General features: G+C 36.8%; 1 protein-coding gene across 2 annotated transcripts; it reads left to right on the forward strand.

Moving 5' to 3' along the window:
• The first annotated feature begins 353 nt into the window (after positions 1-353).
• On the forward strand, positions 354-27,766 carry SH3TC1 (SH3 domain and tetratricopeptide repeats 1). Of its 2 annotated transcripts, XM_015285844.4 has the most exons (18): positions 354-437; positions 5,243-5,515; positions 7,281-7,355; positions 8,705-8,832; positions 11,276-11,381; positions 12,364-12,507; positions 13,192-13,369; positions 13,820-13,893; positions 14,759-14,954; positions 15,793-15,920; positions 17,985-18,026; positions 19,387-21,078; positions 21,739-21,919; positions 23,729-23,879; positions 25,332-25,454; positions 25,726-25,876; positions 26,752-26,948; positions 27,166-27,766. In XM_015285844.4, exons 2-18 carry the CDS (start codon positions 5,287-5,289, stop codon positions 27,394-27,396), a joined length of 4,026 nt encoding a protein of 1,341 aa, XP_015141330.1. In that variant the 5' UTR covers positions 354-437; positions 5,243-5,286; the 3' UTR covers positions 27,397-27,766. The 2 variants fall into 2 exon arrangements, 1 of the variants encoding a protein (XP_015141330.1); XR_005859287.2 differs by lacking the exon at positions 27,166-27,766 and having other exon boundaries at positions 25,332-25,416; positions 26,752-26,886.
• Positions 27,767-27,813: the final 47 nt, after the last annotated feature.

Below are 27,813 nucleotides of genomic sequence, written 5' to 3' on the forward strand. Positions count from 1 at the left end.
CTATTTGTTGCTTTGTCTGAACAATGCTTGCTTAGCACAATGGCTTGGATATGTCCCATGAAACCTTTTAGTAGCTAATGCAAAATGCCAAAATGACTTATTGCTTTGAAAAGCAGGAATAAGTGAATGAGCCTTCCAGCACATTTTATATATTTTTGCTTTGCATCGTGACTTTAGTAGCTCAATTCCATGCTCATGAAAGTTTTTGTTGTTGTTGTCTTCCCCCCCCCCCCCCAAACAAGCTTTTCAATTAACAGTATCAGTTAATAGACAACTTTTTGTACTTACCACGTCCCAGCTGGGCTGTGCAATCAACAGGAAAGATAAGAAGGTCAAACAGGAAGAGCTGTGCTGGAGTCAGTGCTGAGCAGAGCTGATGAAGGCACGGAGCTGCCTGCTGTTTACGGGCATATTAGAGCAAATTGGACATGGAAAAGGTAAGAGAACTCTTGTGTTCTTTCTACATGTATGTCTTGCTGTGATATAGGTACTATGTTCTAGTATTTGATCGTAGGCTTACTGTGTTAAATTTGCAGCCACTTAATCTTGATATCTTGATCCTCTTTTGTGCCAATAATGAAATGACTGAAAAACGTATCTATGTGATCTCTCAGGGTTATGAGAATCTGCTGAGGGCTCCTGTGCTGTTTGGGGCAGGACTTCATGAGCTGAGCTTCTGTTCTGTGATAGAAGTGTTCCTCCTGCTTTAGCTACCACAGGACACTGTCCCATCTAGCACTCAAAGTGCTGAGATTCACAGATGTCTTTTATAGTTTTCTAAAAATAATCGGCTTTTTCTTTTGAGTTATCCAAAAACTTGTGAATTTTTAGTCAGCAATATTAGTTCTGAGTCTGCACTATCGAAACTCAGAAATTTTGCACTTAGTCAGCATTCAAATCTGAAGTGTGGATGGCAAGTATATTTCAGTGCTACTGGAGTACGAAGAAAATGAATCATGAGAGGGTTAAAACTCCTGAGGGAATCTATTTTCAGACTTGAAGCTTACTGGGACTTGTTTGTAGACTAAACACGAACAATGATACTGCTTGCAACATAGGTTAGTTATCGATTCTTAGTAAACTAAAGTTACTTGGGTGATAAAGAAGTCTGTCTTCCACTTTTGGAGGGCACTCAGATGCCTAAGTCCACGTGACATTATTACTGGTCTGCTTTACTTTTCTGTGTAACAGCGGAGGAAGAAAGCTCACTGCTTTAAATGTTGCTTCTACAGCCCACAGTATGAGTTTTGTTTTTAATTCATGCCTGTGACTGAATTTCAAGCAGAGCAAGGCTGCCTTACTCCAAGGATAAAGTTCATAATGGTGTTAGTTGTAAGAGATTTCTAGCCTAATAGAGAAGGCGTGAGGCAAGTGTGGGTTAGGAGAAACAGAAGAAGGAATAATAGAATAAATACTTGGGCATCCAATTGAAAAATGACTTGGTTAGACAGTATGACTATTACAAGTCTGAGGCACTGTGTGACATATGCATAGGGTATACAGGAGACAAAGCAGAGCAACAAGGTCAAGGACATAATTACAGTTAAATTTGAGGATAATACAGATTTCACTAGCTGCCTCATTTGGTCTGCAGTACCAGAAGAATGCAGCACAGCATGAGATGAGTAAAAATTTAGGGCGACTGGTGCTCTATTGCATCAGGTGCAGAAGAGGCTGGAGACTTTTAATGTGGAACAATTGCCTGTGATCAACTGGAGCTCAGGTGAGCTGGGGAGAGACAGGTAGTAGCAGTTGCTCTTTTGCCTTAAAGATGCACAAGAGAAACAACAACAGCAATGCTGTACCATGAGATTCCCAGTGTGCCTGAGTTGTCCTCTTGGGAAGAACTGATTCAGCTTTACATTGACTTCTGGATTCTTTAGATATTTCTCACTACTTCTACAGCACTCCCATATATCAGCAAAGTCCCTGATTCTCAGCTCTGTAAAATTAATGTTATTATGGTTACTACTAGTAACCTGAAGTTAGGTGTTAGAAAATTGTCTTGAGCCTCTGAAAGGGCAGGTGATCAATGAAAAGGAAATACTGCATTGTGTGTGGGTTTTGGGAAAAAGTTCAAACATAACCTATTTCATATACTCAGTACCCTTCTCATACTTAGAAAAACACCTTTAAGGACACAAAAAGAACATTTTCAGCAGATGTCATTAGTTCTTCAACTTGCTTTAATTAAAAGATAACTGGAGTGATAAATAGTGTTCCTGTCATCCACAATTCCTCTTAGAACAGCAAAAATGAAGGAAAAACCCTCAACTTACAGAGTCAGGGAAACGGAAGTGGTCAAGATATGCTTATTCTTCTGCTTAGCTATATTTTGAAAATAGATACGGGCATTTGAAAAAAAGGAAGAAGCAACAGAGGGAGAAAGCATGATAATGCAAACCTATTTAACTTCCAGAAGGGAAAAGAAGAACTGTGTGTTTGAGAACAGCTGAAGGCAGGCCTTTCCAGCTGCTGTGCTTGGTGAGAAGGGGAGGGGAAGGCAGAATGTCCTTGGGAGCCTCATAAGTCCAGCTTTGTGTGCACGTCTTTTGAATAGAGGTTGGTTTGGAAAAATGGAAGGTTTGTTAGCTTTCTTTGGCCAACATCCCTCACAAATATTAATTTCTCAGTTGAACCTCAAAGAGCAGCAGGTGATAATTTTCTCTAAATTGTGACTAGAATATTTTAGCAGTGCACTTAAATATAGATAGTTGGAACTAATTGTAAAGCACAAACTAACTATTCAAGGTATCAGGAAAAAAAAAACTTTAATCCATTTATTCTCCATCTTACATTTGTTGTATCAATGGAAAGCTAGTTTCCTGTAACAACAATGGTAGAAGTTAGCATTATACATTATAAGGAGTATCTGAGAGTGACTCAAGTGCTGCAGATTAATGTTTTCTAAATCTTAGAGTGGTTGAATATTTTCCTCTGCTTTGGTGTTTCTGAATCTTTCAACTTGTGGTAGAACTATCTGACAATTGATGTGAAAGTATCACCTCAGCATTAATGTTATAATTTTGCTCCTTGCAGTACTTATTGTTCACCTTTCTCTATCATATTAAAGGACAGAAATGTGATGCAAAGTTCAATGAATTTTTTCTCACTTAGGACTAAATTTGTATTCCTTAAGATAAATGTAGATGCCTAGAGATTGTCTAGCTGTAGGGAGGCTATTTACTATCTTGTTCTCAGCACTTGTATGGAGGTACACAAGCTGGGTGGCCTTTCATTAAGGTAAACATTAAAGAAGGGAAAATAAACTGTAGAAATGAGTATAGCTGTCAAATTTTTGATTTCTGATTTTTGAGATCTTAATTTCCATTCTGTGTATTTTGGGAAAGACACAAGGAAACATTGCTCAGAACACATCATTTTGCTTTTCTTTCTCCTATTTTTTTTTTTCCTTGGCTTAGGTTCTAAGATGCTATAACTTCTGAAGCAGATCATATCCATCTTGATTCATTCAAAAGTCCCACTTGTTCTTACCTTTGCAGCACTGTACTCTATAAACAGGATTCTGAATCAACCTATGTTACCCTTTCCAACATACAGACTCTCATGCAGAAGACAGGAGAAGTTACTGTAGAATGGAGTCAAAGCTGTGCAAACATGTCCCTCCCTTGTCCTGTGCAACAACCTGCCTTGGCATACAGCTGGAGGCTGGTTCCACTGGTCACATGGGCCATCACTTTCCTTAGGTTTAAAGACTTAAGTCATGACACTTGATAGGGATAGGAGTGTTAGAAGATGTTTGTTTGAAAGGGAAAGCTAGAGCAACAAGCTTTAAGATAGCTCATTATTATCACTGAAAGGGAAGGGAGATATTTCCAGACTGGTCTGGGAATAGATCATAAAAGGACATGAGATCACTCAGCTTACTGGTCTGAGTTCTGGAAAAGCAACTTTCCATCATCAACTTCAATTTTAACCAATTTCTGCTGGAAAACAAATAGTAGTGGAAATTTCACAAAGATTACGAGCTCAGTACACTTATTATGACAGCAGCTTGTTAACAACTATGGCTGGAATAGGCACAGAGCAATTTGGGTTCAAGTTGAAGTGACAGAACAGACAGAAAATCTATCCTGAGGCTTTATGAAACCAATCAAAAAGGTACAGGAGAGTCTACTGAGAAAATGAACCTTAATGTCAGTGGGTGACACTGTCTGCAAGAGTCAAAGCCTTTGCAGATGCACTCATAATGCCTAGTTGCACTTTTCTGAAACTAAAGTAGCTTGTACCCAAGAACTGTGACCTGCAGGATGTTTCAAGTCAGAACTTTGTAAAGAAAGCAGTGAAGCTTGCAACTAGTGCTCCACGTTCATTTCTATTCCTTTTTCTCAGTGTTTGTGCCAGTAACAGCGTTGCTGCCAGGTAGCCTTGGGCTGCAGTGGATCGCTGCTGATTTACTGCAAGGAAATACTCATATGCTTGTGTACCAGACTTTCTACACTGAATTCCTCCAGAGGATTTATTCTTTAACTGGATTTATAAAAATCTCTCTGCTTGTTTCAATCAAGCATGCAGTGTCCATTCTTGTCACCTTTAGAAAATGATGCTTTTTCTCTACATTGCCTCTGTTAATGTGAATGATGTTCCCCTTGGAGGCTCTGCCTTAAAGCTGGCAAGGAATAAATAATTAGCCTTGGGTATAAGTACATTTCACTTCAGGGCTTGGATTGTTGCTGTTAGTCAAACCTTCTAAGATGTTAGCAAGATAAAACATCTTGTCCTGATTAAAATGAAGATATTACAATGAGGATATGACATCTATAGATGCTCCAGATTGCCCACACCTGGAAGTTGAATATCTATCACAAGTATTTCCTAACAGCTGGGTTTAAGGAAGCACTCCTTTCTTCTTCTCATCACTACTGTATCTTCAGATTTGAGCAGCAGCAGAAGAGCTTTTCACAAACAGCTGCTGTTTCCAAGCTCTTCTTTCCTTCCTTGTCATCTTGAATAGCCAGCTCAACTGTCCCTTGCAACAAATCAAAAATATGCTGCTGTTGTCATAGCAATTGCGTTTTCTGCTTTACATTCCTTTCTTTATTCTGTTTTCTCTCCTCTGTTACTTAATAGGATGAGTTTTCAATCCTGGTGGGTTTTGAAACAACAATGTGTATTTTAATGAAAAATAACCCCCAGGAGATGGAAAGCTCTTGAATATGTGCATATATAGTGAGTTAGTTTTTAATGCATGTAATGTTTTGTGGTTTTTTTCCCTCCTCAGATTGCTGATAATGTCTATTGGATCACTGTGAGGAACTGCAAATAATGTCGAGTTTGGCAGCCGGAGGCAGTAGTGTGTCTGTGCTCAGTTCTAAAGTCACCACGGAGTTGGGGATCCCCGCTCCCAGTCTAGAGGGAAAGCAAGACAGCAACCTTGAGAGGAAAGAAACAGAGCAGGGAAGATGTGTGCCTGGCTGGATATGTGAGACAGCCGTTGCTACAGTGAGCGCTGCCAGGGGTGGAGACAAGACGGACACACTGCAAGAACAAATGGGTAAAACCTCTATCTTACCCTGTCTCGATACTCTGCTCCTGACTTTTCTGTGTGTTTAAATTGATGGATTTTTATTTGTTTTTTAAACATTCCTTGCTCTGTGCAAGCAGAGAGCTGTCATGTTTTTCTGCTGAGCATCTACAGCTGTGAAATGCAACAAAACAAATTACTGTATTTCCCCTCTGCTGAACAAGGTGGTGTATTAAATGATCTATACTGAAACTCAATTTGGGCAGACAAATGAACTACCTAAGGAGGATAAGCTGAGACGAAAACTATGAAATACAATCAAAGGATGGCTTGAATTGGAAGAGATCTCAAAGACCATCTAGTTCCAACCCCCATCAGAACCTAGGAGCCAAAACATAGTGAAGCATAGGTACTTTCAGTAGCACTTTTTTGTTATAAACTTGACGAGTTGGAAGCAAAGATGTTAGAATTCATGCTTCCATTATGCAGTACTATCTTTTCTGCAAATGAAAACATATTTCACACAGAGAAAACATGCAAGTCAGAAACACTTCTGGGTGGATCAGTGGAGTGGCACAGTTTTTTCAAAACCAGTGGCCAAACTCCTTAGTGTATAGGAGAACTGAATGTGACATTTCTGAACATGAAGATACTTCAAGAAACTATGAGAACCTGTTTCATTCTAAGCTGTATGTCCTATGACTTAGACAGATAATGTCTTTTTGTCACAGTTTCCACTCTTCTGACACCCAGGAATACTAGATACAAGCATCCCAGGGCAGTATAAATTCTCTTTGGCTTGCAAAGAAATGTGCAAGTTGTCCCTTTTATTAGGAAAGGAGCATAGAATCCATGATAAGTATTTTAATCTGACTGTCAAACTTCAGAAAATATTTGAAATGTATTTATAATAACTCATGCTTTTACTCAAATTTAATAACAAACTGTTATTTGTAATTAGACTCCTCTGAGTAATAAAATGTTTGCTTGTACTGTTCACTTCCACCTAAAAGTTACAGAAATTAGGTTTAGTTTTTGCATAAAATATTACCTGCTGGGTATTAGTATCTCAACAAACACCATTAAAAAAAAAAGTCTATATCTGGTACTCACCCCCAGTATGAAATATTGGGAATTGAAATCTCTAATGTTAGTATAGTTCAATAATTAGCCTTAAATTTGATTATTTTATGGCTTTTTTCTAAAGCAGAAAAATGCTGTGCATATGTATTCTTATTTTTTGTCTTTGTCCACGTAACATCAACAAATGCACTGAAAGGGAAGATATTTTTGCACCCAGCTATATTACAAGCATTTTTTTTTAAATAGAGTAGAAGAAAATTTTTTAGGATATATATACAGATTTCCTTATAAGTGATGCTTTTGTCTATTTATAGCACTAAGCTTAAGTGGAGGTCACTACTTAGTATAGGTGTAAATGAAGAGAAAATGATGTCTGAATCTTGTTCTTTCTCAAACTGGATGTCAGTTTTCCTTTCCGTCAATTCTCTGTTATCTTGAAACTTTACATTGAAACAATAAAGTCAAGATATAATTACCTGGTATGAGAGAAATAATCATAGTATCATAGCAATAGCTCAGGTTGGAAAATATCCTCAAGTCCAACCTAAACCTGATCTTCAGATACTTTTCATATATTTAGGGAATTATACAGCAAGAAGGGGGAAAAAATTAGTTTGTGCTAGTATTTTTCCATTGTGTCAAAGGACAGTGTGATTTGTTTTTATGTGGATTTCAAAAATGCACTTAACTGTTCATTTATTTATCATAATAGATTATCCACAAAATGAAAAATGCATGAATGTCAGTTCCAGAACCCTTCTCAGTCAAGCTGAGAATTTTCCAACTGGTAAGAAATCTTCTTCCTTTACATCTTACAATGCTTTCCCATTGCTATTCTTGAGACAACTATATAAACAGTGCTTGTAATCGTCATTCCTCTAGCTTTGACATTTCATGGGCACCTATGAAGTATGGAACTTCTATATAAGATTCGTTGAGAATTTCTCATAGAAAGAGAAAAATAATTTAGTAAGAGCTCTGCCACCCTCAAAGTAAAGATGATCTTTCCCATGTTCAGATGGAACTCCCTGTGTTCTAGTTTGTCTGGTCCTCCTTGACCTGTTGCTGGACACTACTGAAAAAAAGCCTGGCCCATTCTCTGGACATATTTATAAGAACTGATAAGATTCCCTCTCAGTCTTCTCCAGGCTTACCAATCCCAGATCTCTCAGCCTTTCTTCATATGGGAGATATTCCAGGCCCCTCATCTTTGTTGCCCTTCACTGGACTGTTTCTGGGAGATCCATATCTGTCTTGAACTGCAGAACCCAGAACTGGAAGCAGTATTCTAAATGTGGCCTGACCAGGGCAGAGTAGAGGGGGAGGATCACAACCCTGAAGCTGCTGGCCACATTCTTTTCAATCCACCCCAGGATACCATTGGCCTTCTTGGTGGCAAAGGCACACTGCTGGCTCATGGCCAACCTGTTGTCCACCAGAACACCCAGGTCCTTTTCTGCAGAGCATTTTTCCAGCAAGTTAGACCCTAGCCTGAATTGATGCACATAGTTGTTCCTTTATCTTGGTTTGTACTACTCAAAAAGCTTAGCTGAGAAACAGCTTTTTCCCATGTTTGGTTTATCTTCTGAAGTAGTAGGGGTGATGTGTCAGATATCCATGAATTTAAAATTAGCATTAAGAATTGTTGTAATATACTGAGGCATTTTTTCTTTCTGAGATTGTAGTATCTAGTATGTTTGCCTCAACTTTAAAAATGTGCACAGGAAATCTGGAAATCTAGGCATGTTCTTGATGTCCACAGAGCTGTCTGTTTTTGATAAATTAACAATCTGCTTGATTTCTTTTTTTTTTTTCCCCTCTTCTCTCTTCTCCATCCCCAAGTTTGACAGTTGTTTTACAAGTTTTCTAAAAGCTTGCAGATCCTCTGCGTAGTTGAGGTCTCTAATAGCAAACTGAGAAAAATCTTACGCCTTGTACTAGATCATTATTTCTGTTGGCTATTAAAAATGAAGAAAAAAAGTCAGCCCATACAGCAGCTCAGTTTTCTGTGTGTCTGTTTCTGAAATTACAAAAATGTTTCTTAACATAGACTACTTGATTTTTGAGGGATTTCCTGGTTCTACAAGTCTGGTTCATGACCAAATTCTAGCACTTTAAATGGATACTCTTCTCCAGATATCTCCTTGAAGCTAACGATGGTGAGACGCAAGAGTGGACGTCCTGATCCCAGGCTCCAAAGGCAGCTCAGAGGACAGCTCCGTCTTCTGGAAAATGACAGCAGGGAAGTCACAGCTGTTTTCAGTGTAAGTGAATTGTTTTGGAATTGGCAGGTGTTTTAATTCAGAGAACTCAGCTCTATGCTGCTGAACTCATCTCTGAGATGCTTGGGTTCAGTTACCAACTAGCTGATGTATGCTTGAATCTGAATGATTAGAGTTTCCCCTTGGTTCCGAAAATCATCATTAGAAATATCAAATCACTGAAAGAGGTGGTAGCGTTGAATTTATGCAAAATAAGCTCAACTAAATAAGATATTTAAAGGTTTTAATCAATTTTTTTTCTTGAGTTGCATCACAGGAAACCGTTTTTTTGTCTGCTTTATTAATCTGCCCTCATACTGACTCTTCAATTTCCAGTTGTGTACAGTCATTTGGCTTGTAACTTACCTGGAAAGAACACAGTTAAACCAAAGAGGAAGTCTGAAGGAGAATAGTATAAATATTGGGCTTTCTAATGCTAGAAAGCTATAGGTTGAAACTGCACACAAGAGGGTTAGCCATTTTTTATTGTCATTGATTTGTTTTTATATAGAAACCCTGTCGTGTACAACCAATGAGGTTTGCTAGAAATACAGTTTAAAGTCTCATTTTTCCTCCCAGTGGAAAAAGTAGGTTGATACAATTTCACCTTTGATGTTCTTTTACCCTGTCCTAGACTCCATCCCTAGGAAGCCAACCAGTGACATCTTAATTAGTTATGACTTTGACTGTCTTAGATGCATTTGTTTCTACATGATTTTCCATGAACCCTCTGTCACCAGCCTGCTGATTTTGTGGCTGTGAAAACAGTCAGTACTCCTGCTGCTCTGCTCCTGCTTTTGTTTAGGAGGAGTTGGAGGATGGGAGAGAGGTAAGGAGGGGAAGGAAAGAGCACACAAATAGACTAGAGTTGTGGACATGTTAGAAATAGACTTGGGAAAAGGACTTTAAAGGAAGCAAGTTTTTTAACGATAAGTTTCCTTAGAATGTTGTTTTGATATTCAGCAGTGCGTGAAGCCCTTGAGGCTGAGATATTTTAGCGTGTGTTGGCAATTTATTAATAGATTTCAGGCTCTCGTTAATATTTAATCTGGTGAAGTATTCACAAGATCAAAGCAGTGATGAGACGTGCCTTTCAGAAGAGGCTTGAGGTGGACATTTATTTTCAAAAAGGAGTTACTATTTTAATCTGTTCATGTTGCGTGAATTACAAATATACAGATTAATCAGAATTAATTTGGAGGTCTTTTGAAATCTTTAAAATTATTTAAGTAATAGTGGGCCAAGCTTTTTTTTTTTTGTAGATTATAGAAAGTGTTTGACAGAATTTTTTTGTAGATTTAAAATTGGTGTCTGTATCAGTTTTTAAAAGATGCACTTCAATTTTGTGATGTGCCCCAATGAAAGGTACAGCAGTGGGAAATAATACAGTAAAATGACACAGGTCAGCTGTGCATCTGACTTCTGAGATGCTGCTTCAGATACTTGAGTCAAATTTGGACAGTTCTTTTTTTCTGAAAGTTAACAACTAATATCATCAGGGTCCCATTTTTAAGCAGCTAGCTTGTATATTAACAGTCTTTGTCTAAAATGTACATTCAAGTATACATTTCTTGCACTTATTTGAATGTTGATATACTTCTCACCTTATAAAATTCAACATTATAACGATCATCATTGCTTATCTGAGTTAAATTCACAACTTAATGTCTCCCTAGCAACATGAACTCTTACAAATAAGAAGGAAAGGATATTAGTGTTTATTTTTTAAAGTAATATTCGGATGCTTTTCATTAGTCTTAACGCATAGAAAGAGTGAAGTAGGGAATGACTGTTCAATGTCTACTGTAGCACAGGACCAATGCTACATGCAGCAAGTTCAAAGATGTAACAAAGAGAGCATGTTTTAATATGCATACAGAACTCAGGCATTCTGCAGAAGGATGGTGCAGATCTAAAAAAATGTAGGCTATGAAGCCTAGAAGTTAAGCTCAGGTGATTTAGATGTTTTTAAACATCAATAATAACAGCAACGACAACAAAAGTCCCTTCTGCTATTTACTATGAATGCCCTTACTTTTGGCAAAAGCAATTTCTAAGCTGCAAATTGCTCTGGGCTAGGAGGGTATTCTTGGAAAGTAACACTGGATGCTTGCCTGGCTTTCACGCTCCATATAGAGAATATTGGCCACCGTAGAGACAAATCTGAACCAGAGAGACCTTTAGTCTCAGTCAGTCCTAATTTCTCTGTAAGTTAACCTCACTGGAATTGTTGGTATAACTGTTAAGAATAAATCAAATTAAAATTTGACTGGATGTATATTGTAAGTACGTGTGAAAGACCAGGTATCTTTTATAGGCAAAATTCTGAATCTTTTTTTTTTTATCCTTCTTAGTACATGGTATGTAAATGTGCTAACTAGTGAGAATTTGTGCTCACCTCTGGTTAAATTGTGATTAAAATTTTGTTTTTGATATTTTTGTTTAGGAACTCTCTGCTAGATTGCTCTCTATTCACAGTGATCAAGACCTAATCGTGGTGACATTTAAAACTTTCGAGGAAATATGGAAGTTTCTAACTTACCACTCATTGGGTAAAGCTATTTCACCATACAAATATGCTTTTTTTTATTCCTCTGCACAGAATTTCTGCTTGTCTGGGAACCTGCTGAAGAGTACTTTAAGATTCTTTAAAATATTAACTCCTAATAGCAGTAAATAATGTGCTTGAACCTGGTACTGGTGGTAAGGCAGAGACATCCCCCACCTCCAGGAGACCCTGCCTTTATCCCAGTGCCAGGTAACAACTGTCATCTTCCAAACTGCAGAGTAGCAGTTCAGTGGCTGCTCACCCTTCCTATTCATTGTAACTTTATACTCAAACTATTAGGTAATGTTTCAGATCCTTTAAATCATTTACCAACTACAGCATGCTGATTATTACAACCATCCCATATGTTCCTGTAACTGTGATATAATTTTGAAAGCCTCGAGTCCTAATATAAGGAGATCCAGTTTCCAAGATCAAGCACTGTATTGTGATTTACTTAACTCTGATATACAACATTATCTCTGCCCTGAAGAAACTTCAGGAATCTGATACTGAGGCACAGTATCTGCTTAAATTGGCACAGCTGATTTGAGCAACAGGTTTATGAGGAGATTATTTTTTGAGATTATTTTTAGTTACCTGTTCAGACAGGATGCTAAGCACTTGTTGTTCAAAGCTTGCTACTGATTGCCTCTGTCTAACCCCAAATCTTTCAAATATAGCTCAACTATGGGGAACCCTTGTAAAGTAAGGATGTGGTCTGCTACTTCAGCAATATTAGGCACAAAGAACTACTGTACTGTTCAGATGTAATGTATGACAACTAAGCACCCGAAGTAGCTGTAATGCATGAAACTTGATGAATGAAATTTTGCCATTGTTATGTACTAACAATAGTTATGGGTTAAGCAACAGTGGTGTCATATGAATGCATATCCCAGTCTCAGTCCTTCTGAAAGTTATTTTCTTGTATAATATATTAATACTGCAAGGAAAACAAACTCTGTTTTTTTTTTTTCCCCTAGGTTTTGTAAATCACTGCATGGAAAACTTATTCCTAGATCAATCTTTCTGGCTGTACTCTCAAGAGGAGGAAGAAACAGGCATTGAAGTCTGTATAAATGAAAAATCATTAAATTTAATGTACAGAAGTCTGCTAGTACAGGAAGGTAAGAAGGATTCTATGCAGTAAGGCTAATTTGAGAAAAACATCTTTATTTAAAATCCTACAAGCAAATCTTGAAACTCACTTTAATACTTACTGAAGTTGAAATTTAAATCTTTTTAATGTATGTAATAGAAATACAGAGAAAAGAACAAACATAGAATTCAGTAGAATCAAAGATGGATTAGTGAAAATCTTGTACAACTGGTCAATGAATGGATGCCCAATGGATTAGATATAGGGATGTGCATTTCAATTTACTTAATATTATTGTAGACCCTGTAGACATAAGAGATTACAGATAGTTGCCAGGCTCATGTGCTTTTCCTAAACAGAATCTTCTGATGCTAATGTGAGGCAGAATGCTGGGTATATGGGCTGTCAATCAGTGTAATAAGGAGAGTTCTTGTATCCTTTAGAGAATATAAATGCATATATCCAGGTAATCTGCTGCAAAATATTGCAAAAAGAAGGTGATAGAGGATTCTGTGCTTCATAGGACATTGTTATACCAAAACAGAAACTAGACAGAAATGCATGAAAATCTTTCAAATAATTGGAAAGGAAATACTTGTGAAATCTCAGATTTTCAATCTTTAATTGAATAGTATTCTTGAAGCAACTTTTAAAGCTTGTATGACACAAAAACATTACATAAATGGCATTTGCTACGCTGCTTTCTTTTTAGGGGCATTTTTTGTTCTATGTCCTGACAATCTGGTAAGAAAGATAACGGCTACAGACTGTGAAATAAACACTTACTTTGAGGCTGGGGCTTTTACTGCCGATGTAGCAGGTGGATCTGTGGATGGTGACATGACCATGCCATCTAATGTTCCTCTGGAGCCCTTGATCCCTTTTCATCAGTAGGTACCTGACTCAACTATTTTATATGTATCTGTTTCGCCTGCATGCATCTACTTTGAGACAGAGGCGTCTCTAATGGCAGCCTGTTGTGGAACATCCCTTTTTCATTAACACTGAGGAAAAAGTGTTCTATTTTCTTCCATACTAAATAACTGAAACTAGTTCCAGATGCCTGTAGTGCAGCATTAAAAAGGTGGTTTACATTCTTCTAAGTTGGATACAGCCTTTTTTTTTTCCCTGCAAGTAAAAAAACCTTAGAACTACTATCACTCTAAGTTGTTATTACTCAAAATATAGCTGTATCTGAAGTTTACAAACAGTGTTGGAATTGAAAGAGACTGACTAGGAGAGGTGAATCTTTTTTATTTTAAATGGATTTAAAATATCACTGCTGCTGTTGCAACTTCTAGTTAAATGTTTCATGCATAAACTCAGCTTTCTACTTTCAGGTGGTTTCTTAAAGTGTATTCTGATCCCATCGATGTTGCATACAAAACTGAATCTAAATCCATCAGGCAAGTTGGTAAGATGTTCCAATAAAACATCAACACTTTAGAAAATGAATTTATTCTATGCTTTCGTTAGGACAGCCTCTCAAGTCTTCAGTGTCTTTTTCCATTATATTAGGATGAGAAAACAGCTTTCAAATTGCATGGCAGTCAAATTAGTGAGGGCATAAATCTCTGCCTATGACAAAGGAGTTTTACAAACCATATTGGATAGACACGTCTAATTTGAGTTTAAACTCTGAAGACTTCTCTCCTTTTCTTTTTGTCCTAAATATTCTGTAAATGCAAAGTAGAAAAGAGTAATTTGTCTCTGTAGATTTGAAGATATTCTTTAAAATAAGAATATTCACTGATGTAATTTTTGTGGCTTTTTCACACATGTACTGCTTTATCTAATATTGGCAGAGAAATAAAACGCATGCAGGTGGGCTCAGGTTAGAGAGTAAATATGGATTATTTTCTGGTATATATGTTGGTCTTTATACTGCATATAATAGTGGTCTGTAACTGCATTTTATCTAATATCAGTTTTATAAGTTAGTTCAGATGCTAGCGCTTCCCTCAAGAAGTGGGAAAAGGGACTTAAAGAAATTCCTACTGTCACATGGAGTAGGTTACAGTTTTGATTTTAGACTTTGCCATCTAAAATGGCTAGGAAATGACCACTGTGAGCTTTATGTTGTGCTAGTCACAATTTTAATTGCTCAAACAAAATTTATCATCTTTAGATGCTTCACATCTTGTTGTGTTGGATGTGCAACTGAGGGATTCCAGGAATGTCTTTGCGAAGTGCATTTCTCAGCTAAGTTGCTATTCTATTAAATGTATTGTTAAACTACAGTACCTACTGCAAATGTTATTTATCTCTTTATTACACAGCAACAGGATCCTGTCTAGCTGTGATGAATTATGACAGTGCTGTGCCTGAAGAGATTAGTTTCCAGGAAGGGGACGAAATTGAGATCCTTGGCTATTTAATTGAATGCATGGAATGGTTTGTTGGAAGACATTTGTTTACTGGCCACGTAGGCTTCGTAAAGACAAGTCATGTTAAGCTGGATTTACCTGGAAATAAGTAAGTGACATAACTTGGAAACCAAAAGAGGCTTAGGAAGAATATATCCAGCTTTAAATTACTGAATGTTAAATTTAAGTGGTTCTGTTTAGTTCTGATGGAAATTGCCATAGCATATATCAGTTGGAACAAATTCAATGCAATTAGAATATGAAATCTGCTTAAATGTTGGGAACCCGAGTTTCTTACTGGGGAAGGGAGGTAGCTGTAGTTACTTATATCCAGTTCACTCTCTATTCCTTGGATCACAAAATCCGAGGATTTTTACTATTTCAGAAATTTTCTATTTTCTGATTTCAAGATCTATGTTAAAATATACAAATTCTTTTTTTCCTAGTACCTTCACTATGGGCCTGAACTTGTTTCACATGGTGTTCCTTTTACAAATAATTGCTTATAATGCATAAAGAAACCTGTAAAAATGTGTATTTCAGCATGCATTGGCACCATATGCAGTATGCATTGGTGGCTCTTACTAGGAAGTCGGGACTTCTTAAATGTGGAAATGAGGAGTTCTCAGATGTTGCTAATAGCACTTCTGTTTGATACGTAGCCTTGAGCTGTTAAAAAAAAAAAAATCATTACTATAATGTCCTTAAATATCTGTGCTCTTAATAAACTCTTTCATAAAATGCCAGAAAATATTTACTCTGATACAGTTGAAACTATTAGCTGCAAGCATAGATATAATCAGTTTTTGCCTATGTATGACCATTACCAATTTTGAACACAACAACCTGCAAATCCTGCATTAGTATCTCCAACAAAATCAAACTTCAATGCCACAGTGAGCTACTTAAGCCAAATCTGCTTTCTAATTTGCTCCTTTCTTTGTTAGAGCAGCAGACCTGGATTTTCTTAAAGCAGAAGAGTTATCTTTCTTTCCACAAGAAAAAAATGTGGAAGAAGTGGTACATTTGTTGAAACAAACCTCTATAACAGATGTCTGTTCTGTGTATAGAATAGGTAAGTGTGAGTTTTGCCCATTTTCACTGTACTAGTTATACTAATTATATGTGAAGTTCCTCTATCTGTGCTATAAGTGACTTTATCTTTTAATGATATTCCAGCCATTTAGCTACTTTGAAATATGCTGACATTCTGTTTGATCACAGAGATGGCATTTAAATAATCTTTGCTACTTTCCTGCTGATATATGACTTCCCTGCAGAGCATTTACAAATCCTCTTTTGTCCATTTTCAAGTGAGTCAAGCAGCAGGACTTCCAAATGCTGCTGTGGAACTGAACAGATCTTCAAGCATTCAAACGTCAGAGTGGTGTGTTAGACAAGACAGCATATTCAGCTAAATATTGTCTGCTTTAGGTTTTTCTTAGGAAAGGTGGCATGATATTGACAGCTAATGCAAACATACACCTTTTCATGTTTTATTTAACTATCAAATACGTAGCAAAAGAAATAACAGATTGTTAGTTGCACCATCTCTCTAAGCGCTTGTGCTTCATATGTAGTTGAGACAATTCAGATTTCCTCTTTACAGATTTAGTGTAAGGCAATCTAACAGACTTGTCTCACTGAGCTGACCAGGAGCAGCAATTTCTTACCCTGCCACAGGTCAGTCTGTGGTCATGTGTGCACTTGCCAAATATCTTACAGCTTTATCTCCTTTAGTGCCATCCGAAGAGCCCATAGGTCCCAACGTGAAAGGAGCCAGTGCTGAAGGTTTTATTCGTGCATTAGCTGGATTTTGCAAGTCTGTGTGCATGCAGACAATAACTCAGGCATGCCAGACCTCAGCTGTAGAACACAACTCATGTCAGTATGCAAAATGACTCTATTTCTTACCTTTCTCTTTCAAAAGAAAAACCTGGGAGAAAAATTTTAGACCTCTACTAAGTACTAAAACTGTCTACTGAGCTTAATGGAGATTTGCTATATCTCATCTGTTTCCTAATCCTTAAAACTGCCATCTTTACCATTTTTTTTTCTTTTAAACTGTTTAGTTTGTCAATGTAACTTGATTTACTGAAAGCAAGAGTGATCTGAGTAACTATCTGTCAGGTTTTCTATTTTTTCAATCTCTATCTGTTAATGAGACATATTTATTTACAAACCCTTCCTCAACTGGACATTCATAGCATTAAGATACAATTACTATTGTAAATATCTGTGACATTTGGGCAGAAAACTCAGGAAAGCATTTAGAGAAAAGAGATGCAGAAATAGTCAGTGAGAGGTGAGTCACAAAACCTAGTAAAATGGCTTTCTAACAGCTTAAATAGACCTAGTTCTGTGAGCCTATGATTGTACAGATACCCTTCGTGAACTTAGTACCACTTACATTACATCCAGTGTATGCATGACACTGGATATAATCCAGTGATGCAGTATGAAAATTAGGATATTTTGACAAATATTTTCCACATAAAATAGTAATTCTGAGATGTTCTACCGGTGTGCTATGCTAAACACTTAAATCTAGGTCTATAGAGCTATAAACAAAATTGGAAGATGCATCCCTTAAAAGATATACTTAGGCACCTTTCATCTGCACGTTGGAATGGTCACAAAGGCCTGTCATTGTTACCTATACAAATTACCATAAATATTTTTTTCCTTGGGAGTGGTGGTAAAATTTCTTTTAGCAATATTTAAATATTTTTGTACCTAATTTTGGAGTTGGAGGGAATGACTATCTACACTGACCCTTTGTAAATAGGCAGTATATGCATTCAGGTTTAATGCAGCAGTGATGCATCCTACATGCAGAACAATTTGACTTGATGATCTAATTCTAATGCTATATGCAGAAATCTACTCAACATGCTCTGCAGTGTTAGTTGTGTGCAATGATAACCATGCAGAAAGCAGTGAATTTTATGTACAGAAGGGCAAGTCTGTAGTATGTTAGCTTTGGGTCAGACTGAGGAAATTTTTTTTTTTTTTTTTAATTTAGAGGACACATCCAATTTTTCCACCATAAGTAACTAAGAAGTCTTATTTTAGGATATTTAAGGATGAAAAAGAACCAAGATACCATAACTTGCATGGCTTTTTTTTTTTCTTACAGACCAATTAGAAGAACAAGAATTTCAGAAAACACGTGAATGTGGTAATAAATATGCATGCAGTTTCAATGCAGAATTAATGTTAATTCTAATTTTTTGTTGTCTTTGCCAGCTTTTCTCTTTCTAACGTCTTTCCACACTCTCATTGCTTCTCTACCTTTTCACTAGGTTTTGCTGTAAGATGTTCTGGGCTTTTATAAATAATAGATGCCTTTCCATCCAATTGACCTTGCCATCCAGTTGTCAGCTGTACAATTTGTTTTTATTGCTATTACCACCTTACACTTTATTGTTTATGCGACACCTAGAAAGTGTGCAGTTTAAATTCCAGCAGATCTTCAGTGTGCTAGAAAACATCCCATAAATATATTCCCCAAAGGAGATACTTATGGAATGCAGAATTATTTCTAGCTGGCATTTAGCTGCTAAGCTGTTACTATCATTGCATTATTCTAAATGCCAATTTTTGTATTTGATTCTGTTTAACAGTTCCAGAAATTGAGTTCTAAGGAAAGCTCTCTAAATCTGTACCTTCAAAAAGCTCCTGTTGGTGTTCAGCTGTTAGCTTTACACTATGATCACAACCTGATAACAATGGGAAAACTGAAAAATGATGTCTTTTTTTATATTTGAAAGATACCAGTAACAACACTATAGCAGAATTTATATCAGTGACCACACTGATAGCCACAAACATTGTAATTTCAAGCAGAAAATCTGTACCAGCAAAGCAGCACCTGCTTCAGACTTCAATACAATTAGCTCAATTTTTACCATCTAATCTAATTTTCAATCTAATTTTTACCAGCTAATCTGCCTTAGTTTCCTAGAATAATTTAAGCATGATTTTACTCACATGCTCATGCTTAGGGTTTCTTGAGACCTTAAATCCTTTCTAAATTCATGCCCAGACCTCAGATCATTTATCCAACCTTCAATTCAGACCTTGGACACTTCCAGATTTTAGTGATCCTCCTGCTTATCACCTAGTCTGAATTGTAATTCTCTGGCAGATTTTTCTCTCTTAAATACACAGAGAAAACAGAAGATATATAACAGAAGTGTATATTTTAAGTATACACTCAATTACAAAGAAGTTTGGATCAGTTTAATAAAATGAAACAGATTTTGGTGATGAGGCATAGGTGAAAAAAAAGCATACTGATACACATCCTGTTTACATGTGGCAGGTTCCTTTTACTCCCATTCCTCCATTTCCCATCCTTTTCCTCTCTGACACACCTTGATTTCTTTTTTTCTACCTTTCATTTCTCTCCCTAACATACTGCTTTCCTAACACTAGCATTTTTATAACATCTTCTACTGATAGTCCTGTTGGTCTAAGAAAGACCTTTGTGTATATACGCATTAAATAGTGATCTGTGATTTATTTTTGAATTTCAGAAATTCCATGTCCACATTCTAACATGGCAACCACTAGCAAGAAGAATGGCAAGATAGAAGAATTTGTGGAGAAGTTCAAGAAATTAGAGGTTACACAGGCAGAAGGGCCAGCCACAGAAAGAAAGGAGTCAGCCAGCTCTTCACATACGGAAATCTTTCCTTCACCTGAAGGACCTTGCTTCTACATATATCAAGATGATGGTCAAGAATCAGATGTCTTTGAGTCATTGTTACTCTTCTTAAATAACAAAGAGTATGAGAGTGATTTCAAAAACCTGTATGATTTCTCTTATACATTCATTAATAGCATGTTTTATGGCTTTTCAGAGGAAGACGAACTGCTCAGTTTTTTTAGTGTAGCAAGGGAATTAGCAAAGAAAGCAGGTATGTCGTGGGCACTAGCAAGGCTCTGCTTTCTTTTAGGCAGGCTGAGTGTTAAAAAAGTGAAGTTTTCTCAAGCTCGGGTTTATTTTGAGGAAGCACTGGGAGCAGTAACTGGAGGATTTACTGATTTGTACTTTGTAATTGCTCTTTACACAAATCTAACAGTCATCTACTTGACACAGAAGAACAAAGAAAAATGTTCTCATGTTTTTGACAAGGCTACATCTCTTCTCATGGGAATTCCCAACCACATTTGCAGTGCTGACCTGGAGTCAGATATTCTAAAGCATGCTCTGAAGAGGACGATTTTGAGCCAGAACAAACATGCAGAGGCTAGGGCATGTTTTTTACTGGCAAAACACTACACTGCACGCAAACAACATGAAGAGGCACTTCCCTTCCTAGAAAGGCTGCAACTGTTGTTTAACGACTTGGGTTTACAGAACAACTTATCTAAAAACTGTTATTTCAATCTAGCAGAGTCCTACAATGAGAAGTGTTTGCCACACATTGTGTTAAGCTGCATAAAAGTCTCCTCTTCCCAGAACTCAAGTACTCTAATGGATTCTCTGAAAAGGATCGATTTAGTCATCAAAAATGCTCCCAAACTCTATGGCTTGAGAAAACTCAGGCAAATACTTCCATCCCAAATTGCACCTTATCTCACACAAGCACTTTCCTCTGCATTTACAAATGAACAGCAAGGACTATGCAGCACCATCTATCTTAGTTTAGCAAAACTGTACAGCCACCACAAACAGTATGGAAAAGCCATCATTTACATGATGAAAGCCCTGGACTCTGATACTTCTGCTAAGCCAGAGGAAACTATTAACTACTTGGTTTCACTTGCTTGGTTATACATTCTTTACAGGCAGTATGATGTGGCGGCAACCATTTTAAATGCCGTTGTGGACTCCTCGGGGAGCAATCCTCAACAGCTAGGTGTTGCTTATAACATGCTTGCTATTGCTTTGAAAAGAACAAACAATACCAAGAAAGCTGTTGAAAGCTGCTACAAAGCTCTGCGTCTTTCTGAAGAAGCCAATATGACTCATAACCAAGCTATATCCCTGGCTAATTTTGGGATGCTCTGTCTGCATGCAGCAGCTGGTAAGCTGGCAGAGCATTATTATATCAAAGCAGTGAAGCTATTTGCCAAACTTCCAAGTATGGACTGTGGTCAAGAGTTTATCCAAACCCTCCTTCAGCTGGGACGTTACTATGTTAATAGAACTCAAAGAGAAAAAGGAAGGTTTTATTATGAATGGGCATTTTTAGTTGCAATGGAGATAAGTCATCTGGAAAGTAAGTGCTGGAGTTTTGGGGGGGAGCATTTGTTATAGGGGTATATTACAGTTGTTTCCTTAAATGATGTTTTATTTTCTGTTGTTTGACAGCTATCAAAGTGATTGGAATGTTTGTTCCATTCTATAATGGGGAAGACATAAATGCATGTTTATTTGCTCTTTTGGTACTACTTAGGTTTGTCAGAAATCATGAGATGGAGAAAATGTGTTAAGAAACAACTAAATAATAAAAAATAAATAAAAAACAGACACTTCTGTGTTCAGTAATACTGATAACAGCTATATCATTGGTGGTAGAAAAAGAAGTAGACTCAATTTAAATAAATGAAAACAATGGGCAATCTGAATTAACTTTGTATAAAAGAGTTCTATTTAAAAGAACCGTGCTATATTCATTTCTGCTATTTTTGCCATGATTTAGGCAGCCTAAACATTAGCAATTAAAGATTTATCTTATTCTGGAGATGAAGTAACTTCTAGCTTTTGTTAATTTTGATGAGGTTGAAGTTGCTGGTGGAATCTTTTTGTCATTGCTTCTATTTTTATTCATTGACTGTGCTGAAAGTGTGAAACAATAGGAATGAATTATTTTTTAAATACCTTGACTTTCATTTTAAAATAGAGATTCATAGTAGCATTGTGTGTCTGTTTCCCCTAGGTCAACTTCAAGCAATTAAACTGCTGTGTCAGTTCTACAGTACAGTCGTTCCCAATGAGGCTCAGTGTGTCATCTACAATGAATATCAACTATCTTTAGCTAGAAAGATGTCCAATAAGGTTCTGGAGGGACAAATTTTGGAAACCATTAGTCAGCTCTATTTGTCTTTAGGAACAGAAAGGTAAGTCATGCTGAATAACTTTGTTTTTATCCTGACTTGAACTTTTATATCATGGTAAAGGACCTTGATCTTTGCAGTAGTAGTATACGACTGGTAATTTTTGCTTTGTTTTTCCAACACACTTCACTATAATTAAAGACTCCTATAGTAGTGGAGAATTCTGGTTTGCTTTTTTAAAAAATAATAATAAAAAAAAAATATGTAACTATTATCTCTTAATGGATCCAAGATATTAAGCAGGGATTATAACAGTACTTTCAAAGAGAAATTATTTTTAAAATGTAAGAAGATGACTGAAAAAAATTATACGCTATGCAACTCCAGATGACTGTAACACCTCTAGGGTTACTGCTGGTGGGTAACTCATTTGTGTTCACATGACAATTTTTCTATGGGAAACTGAATGGCATATGACAGGCATGTGAGACATTAAGTTGTCTCTACGGGGGTGTTTCTCTTTGTGGGAAAAAAATTTCAAAACTTCTGTAAACAGAAAGACTATTTACGGAACTACACAGCATCAGTCTACAGAAATTTCTACCCTGCTCTTGTTCTTGCTTATACCATTTTTTCCTTATCGTTAAAGAAAAAACAGATTGTAGGGATCTACAGTAACTAACGGGTGCTATAGAAATGCAGCAGTTTCTTTAAAAAAATATTTTTAAGATTGTGTCTTTTCTTACTATATCACACAGAATCATTTTTGATTTGAATATTTTCAGGTATACCTCATTATGGGTAGGGAAAATAATTATCACTTGTGGGGAGAGAGAGAGAGAGAGAGAGAAGGTGCTTATTTTAGCCTTAAGTAGTTGAAGCTGAAACCTCTAATTTTTCAAATTGATATCCAAATTATTCTGCTTCATGGACTGCTGTTGAATTATATAGTTGGTCAAAAAGAAAAAAATAAATACATCAGAAAGCCTGAATACAAAGGAGTTGGTCAAGATTTCAAACTAGCTGAAGCGTGTAGAAGGTTTAAAATAGGTGGAAACATTGCTGCTTTGTGTGCAATTAGTGCGTGGAATTTACACGCGCTTGGACTCTGGTTCCGAAAGACCGTTGGTTCTGTGGCTTGAGAACAATACTGAATAATAGCAAGTGTTCAATATGACATTAGACACAGCCTGACCTGTTCCATCTGCTGTTCTGCATTATGGATTGCTATATGCTTCTACCTCCTGTGAAAGCAAGTTTGTTTTTTATGGTACATTTAAAAATGGTTATCTCATTTGTGGAAGAAAATGCATTGGGTCAAGGCAATGGGAGCCTATCACAAGATGGATAGGGAAGGATTTAATAAATCTGGAGCTCAGTCAATCTGGCAGGTCTTTCTAACAAGAACTGTGAGCACTTCTAAGAATGCTGTGCCCTTATAGCTAAAGAAAACGTTCTGCCCAATGGTCTAGTAATTTGGATGCTTCACTCCACATGTCACCTCAAAATTTTGAGCAAGTGCAGATTAGTCTGAACTGTGCTCAAGTCAGAGCCTGGGTGATATTTAGAAAAAATGTACTTAAGACATTATTTCTTTCTGAGTCTTATAAGAAAAAGCAGAAACTATAAAAGAGTTTAAGATGAAGGTTTTTTTTCCTCACATTGTGTGATAACAATCTAGCAGAAAACAGACCGAACAAAAGAAAGAAGATGACTGAGGTGCTCGTTGCTAACAGAGGGTGGTTGGGAAATTGACTGTACACTCAATGGAGGAAATATTGCTTTACGTGAACATAAAGCTTCTCTAATTATGAAGACAAATCTTGATTCTCAAGAGTCACCCTGTGATGAACAGTCTTTCCCCCATTTCAGGGCTTACAGATCAGCTCTTGAATATACCAAAAGAAGCCTTGGAATATTTATAGATCTCCAGAAAAAAGAGAGAGAGGCATATGCTTGGCTGCGGGCAGGAAAGATATATTATATTCTGAGGCAGAATGAGCTTGTGGATCTCTATATTCAGGTATGTTATCAACACAGCTATGCATATGTCATGTACGTGCTGCAGGTGGCATGGTAAGACAGTGAGTAATTTTAACATTCCCAGAGATTTTACCAACTGACCTTCTGAACACAACACCACCATTTATGTAATAAGCTTAACAGCTGAAAGTCTGAGTGTTATCCTGTGGTGTTTCATTTTAATCTGTTGCTTGATTCCATGAAGATTGTGAGTGGTGAGCCTATTTCAATGCAAATTCTGTGTTCTGTGCAATTCTTCATTTTATTCCACCATTGTCTACCAGCTCTGCAACATCCCAGCAAGCAAATTGTGCATGCTTACTGTATGCTAGTAGGTGCAGATACTAATCATTGCAGTGTGCAGGCTGGTGGGCCAGATCCCCAGGAAAACTGCTGCTACTTCTATTGCTGTGTTAGCAGACTGTAAGTTAGCCTGAAGTGGTGATCTAGCCCTTGTGACTGCTGAAACATAATCATCAAGTGTCTATCAGAGCCACATGGAGCATACATCTGAACCTCACAATTGTCTGTATTGCTTCCAGCCAATTGTGTAGGTATTTGGCAAATTACTTCCTGCTTTTGTAAAATGGTTAAAATTCTTCTTGCTATAAGGGAGAGTGCTGCCTTGTAGAACAGGATGTATGTAGAATTTGACCTTAGTAAGATCTGAGCCTTGGCTGGTGTTCGAGTGGTAACAAAAATACGATCATAAAAATAAACTGAGACCCACTGTTAAGATGTACAGCTTCCAAAAATATGATACAACAGTTCTTAGGTTGCCTGAAGCCAAAACAAGCTGAAAAGGATCACTGCCATAGAGCTGAAGCAGGGAGCTGGACTTACATTAATGTAACACAATTTGAAAACTAGAAATCACAAAACCAAAGCAAGAGTCATCATGCTTTGTATGTAAGTCCCCTTTCCCATCAGTATCAATACTGAAGTGTCCTAGCAACACTCACTTGCTTTGGAGCAGATGCATGCATGCTTCCTCTCCTGAAATCCTTCATGCTGATGTGGTATATACCTAGTTTAGAACAAAAGGATAATGGAGCTGTGTTTATTTAAAATATACACAGGCTTTTAAAACTGTTCTATTAGCTATATCTAAGTTGTAATGATAATATATTCCTATGTTAACTTGATCTCAAATTTAATATTTTGCAATTATCAACAATGCTACTGGTGTTCTGTTGTAGTTTTTGTTTTGTTTGTTTTTGTATGTATGCTGACCAAGCTAGCAGAAGACTACTGCCAGAGAAATGGAGACCATACCCATGTACGTGCCCTGGTTCCTATAGTACTTTTTCAACATCGAGCTGCTTAAAAAGAGAGTGTACCAAAAAAGACAAAACATGGCGTCAACAAGTATAGCTTTCCCTACATTTTAACAAGAAGAGAGTCTTTAACAAGATCATTTTTTCAATTGCTAATATTTATATACGTATTTCAGGTTGCTCAAGATGCTGCTTTATGCACAGGAGATCCAAACTTAGCAATGGAATTGTTTGAAGCTGCTGGAGACATATTTTTTAATGGTAAATGGGAAAAGGAGAAAGCAGTGCCTTTCTACAGGGTTTGTGCAGTTTTTTTTTCCCCCCACTGATAGTTACGTGCTTTTCCCTTTTGTAGCAGGTGTTCTAGAAATCCTAAACCTCTTAGCAAACTTACTGAGACTTACCTTATGCCCTAGTGTTAATAGATTTCAAACCCTTCTTTTGGGTTTAAGATGTAGAATATTCAAAAAGTAAAACAAAACCAGAAGTTGCTTGACGTTCCTTCAATGGAAGTTTGTCAGTGCAAATCCTGTGGTTCTGCAATACCTAAGCTGCTCTTATGCATTTCAGGACAGGGCTCTTCCCCTTGCTGTTGAGTCTGGCAACAAAAACACTGAACTCAGATTATGCAATAAACTGGTGGAGTTGCTGGTGAATCTAAAGGTTTACGAGGAAAGTATGGAATATGCAAAAGCATCTCTTATACTCAGTGTAAATTTAGGTAAGACCAGTTTCAGTTATATCTGGATTATCTTCAATTTAAGGTGGAATTCTAGAAATGTTTTCTTCTGCAAATTCTGTCCGATTTACTGCCAGGATTTCATAATAATGCTATCGTTTATATTTTTGCCTCTTAAAAAATGAACAACTTATTCAAACTCTAAGATCATACAGAAAATCTTTGGTACAGCACAGAATTAAGCCTGGGATTCCAAGTCCAAATTCAACGTGCTTTCTGACAGTCAAGCAGTAATACTCATCAATGTTGTACCAAGAGGCTTTCAAGTGTCAATGTGCTCTTTTCAGATTTGCTAGTAGCCTTGCTAGCAAGCACACCTAGGAAAAAGTGATTAAAAACAACATGGCTTGTTTCCAAAGCAATATTCTTAGAAGTTTTGAGAACTGTTCTACTGAGTAAGAATGGTCTAATTCCTCTGTACCTGCACAGATATATTATTTTGATCAGTCTGATCATCCGTTTTTACGACATAATTTCTGATAGAAAGTTTTTACTGAAAAGGATAAGGGAGTTTCTAATCCCATTATCTACTACATTTTCAAGATTATCTACTTATATTTCTGTAAATATGCACAGTATGTATATATCTATGCACGAAAGGTATGTAGTTATTTCTTAAGAAAATCCCAGTGTTGGTGAAATACAGCAATTTGAAATTCAGAAATTTTGTGAAATTTCTATGTAAAAGAAAGGATAGCTTTAGGGCATGCATCATTTGGGGTCAATTAGTTATATTCAATAAAATACCATGTAGATATAAAACAAACAAACAAAAAAATTACCATACATGTTTCCTGGTTTGAGATAACTTGTCTTCTTTGTCTCTTTTGGTTTTATCCCTATTCTTATCTCATTAGGAAATCAGCTAAATGAACGAATAGCTTACCATCGGCTGGCTGCCATCCATCATCATTTGGGTCACTGTGAACTAGCTGAACACTTTTATTTAAAGGCTTTGTCCCTCTGTTCCTCTCCTCTGGAGTTTGAGGAGGAAACTCTGTACTACGTCAAGGTGTACTTGAACTTAGGAGACATTATTTTCTACGATCTTAAGGTAAAAAATACTAAAAACTGCTGTGGAAAATCATTACACGTAGTAATGTTTTTTCACATCATTTTACTCAATTGTGCATTTAGAATCTAAATAATAAGGTGAGAGAACTTACTGAAGTTCAGTAACTATATTTTTCTGGTGCATTACAATCTGAGATTGGATGTCCTCTTACACAGCTGTACTACAGAGAGTGCTATCTTTCTTTCTTTTATTCCAGGATCCCTTTGATGCAGCAGGCTATTATCAATTGGCACTTGCTGCTGCCATGGACTTGGGCAATAAGAAAGCTCAACTGAAGATTTACACGAGACTTGCAATAATCTACCACAACTTCCTTGTGGATCGGGAAATGTCTCTCTTCTTCTATCAAAAGGCAAGAACCTTTGCAACAGAGCTGAATGTTAGAAGAATAAATCTAGCTCCTGATCAGTGCTATAAGAGTTTATAAGCATCTTTGAAAACTATAATCTTACTACAGAAGTAACTGCAGAAAGACTGGACTAGCCACAGCACACAGAATATATTGTTTCATACAGCACATGCTGTGAGTGAGATCTTAGCAGACCAGGAGAAATTATGTGTTTTAGTGATAGTGGACTGCGTTTCATTGTCTCTAAGATATACAGTCTTGTATTTGTTATTTAAGGTTGAGCCTGTAAACTGGAGAAAAAAAAAAAAAGAAAAAAAAAAAGAGCCTGCATTCTTTTTCACTGTTAGTAAAGAAAAACCTATCTGTTTTTGTCTAGTTGCATATTGGAAAATGATAAATACATACATGAATGAAAAGTATTTAATAAAGCATTGTAGAGAAACATTCAGCACTGACTTTATTTTATGAGCTTGTTCATATGTGGCCTCACTATGG

Source organism: Gallus gallus, chromosome 4 (assembly GCF_016699485.2).
Source record: "Gallus gallus isolate bGalGal1 chromosome 4, bGalGal1.mat.broiler.GRCg7b, whole genome shotgun sequence".
NCBI lineage: Eukaryota > Metazoa > Chordata > Aves > Galliformes > Phasianidae > Gallus > Gallus gallus.

What these genes read in the sequence shown, in the direction of transcription:
- SH3TC1 (XM_015285844.4), top strand. Translation starts at nt 5,287, where the DNA reads ATGTCGAGTTTGGCAGCCGGAGGCAGTAGTGTGTCTGTGCTCAGTTCT. An exon ending in AGCTGAGAATTTTCCAACTG is followed by an intron (nt 7,356 to 8,704) that starts GTAAGAAATCTT and finishes ACTCTTCTCCAG; the next exon opens with ATATCTCCTTGAAGCTAACG. An exon ending in TTGTGGATCTCTATATTCAG is followed by an intron (nt 23,880 to 25,331) that starts GTATGTTATCAA and finishes TACGTATTTCAG; the next exon opens with GTTGCTCAAGATGCTGCTTT.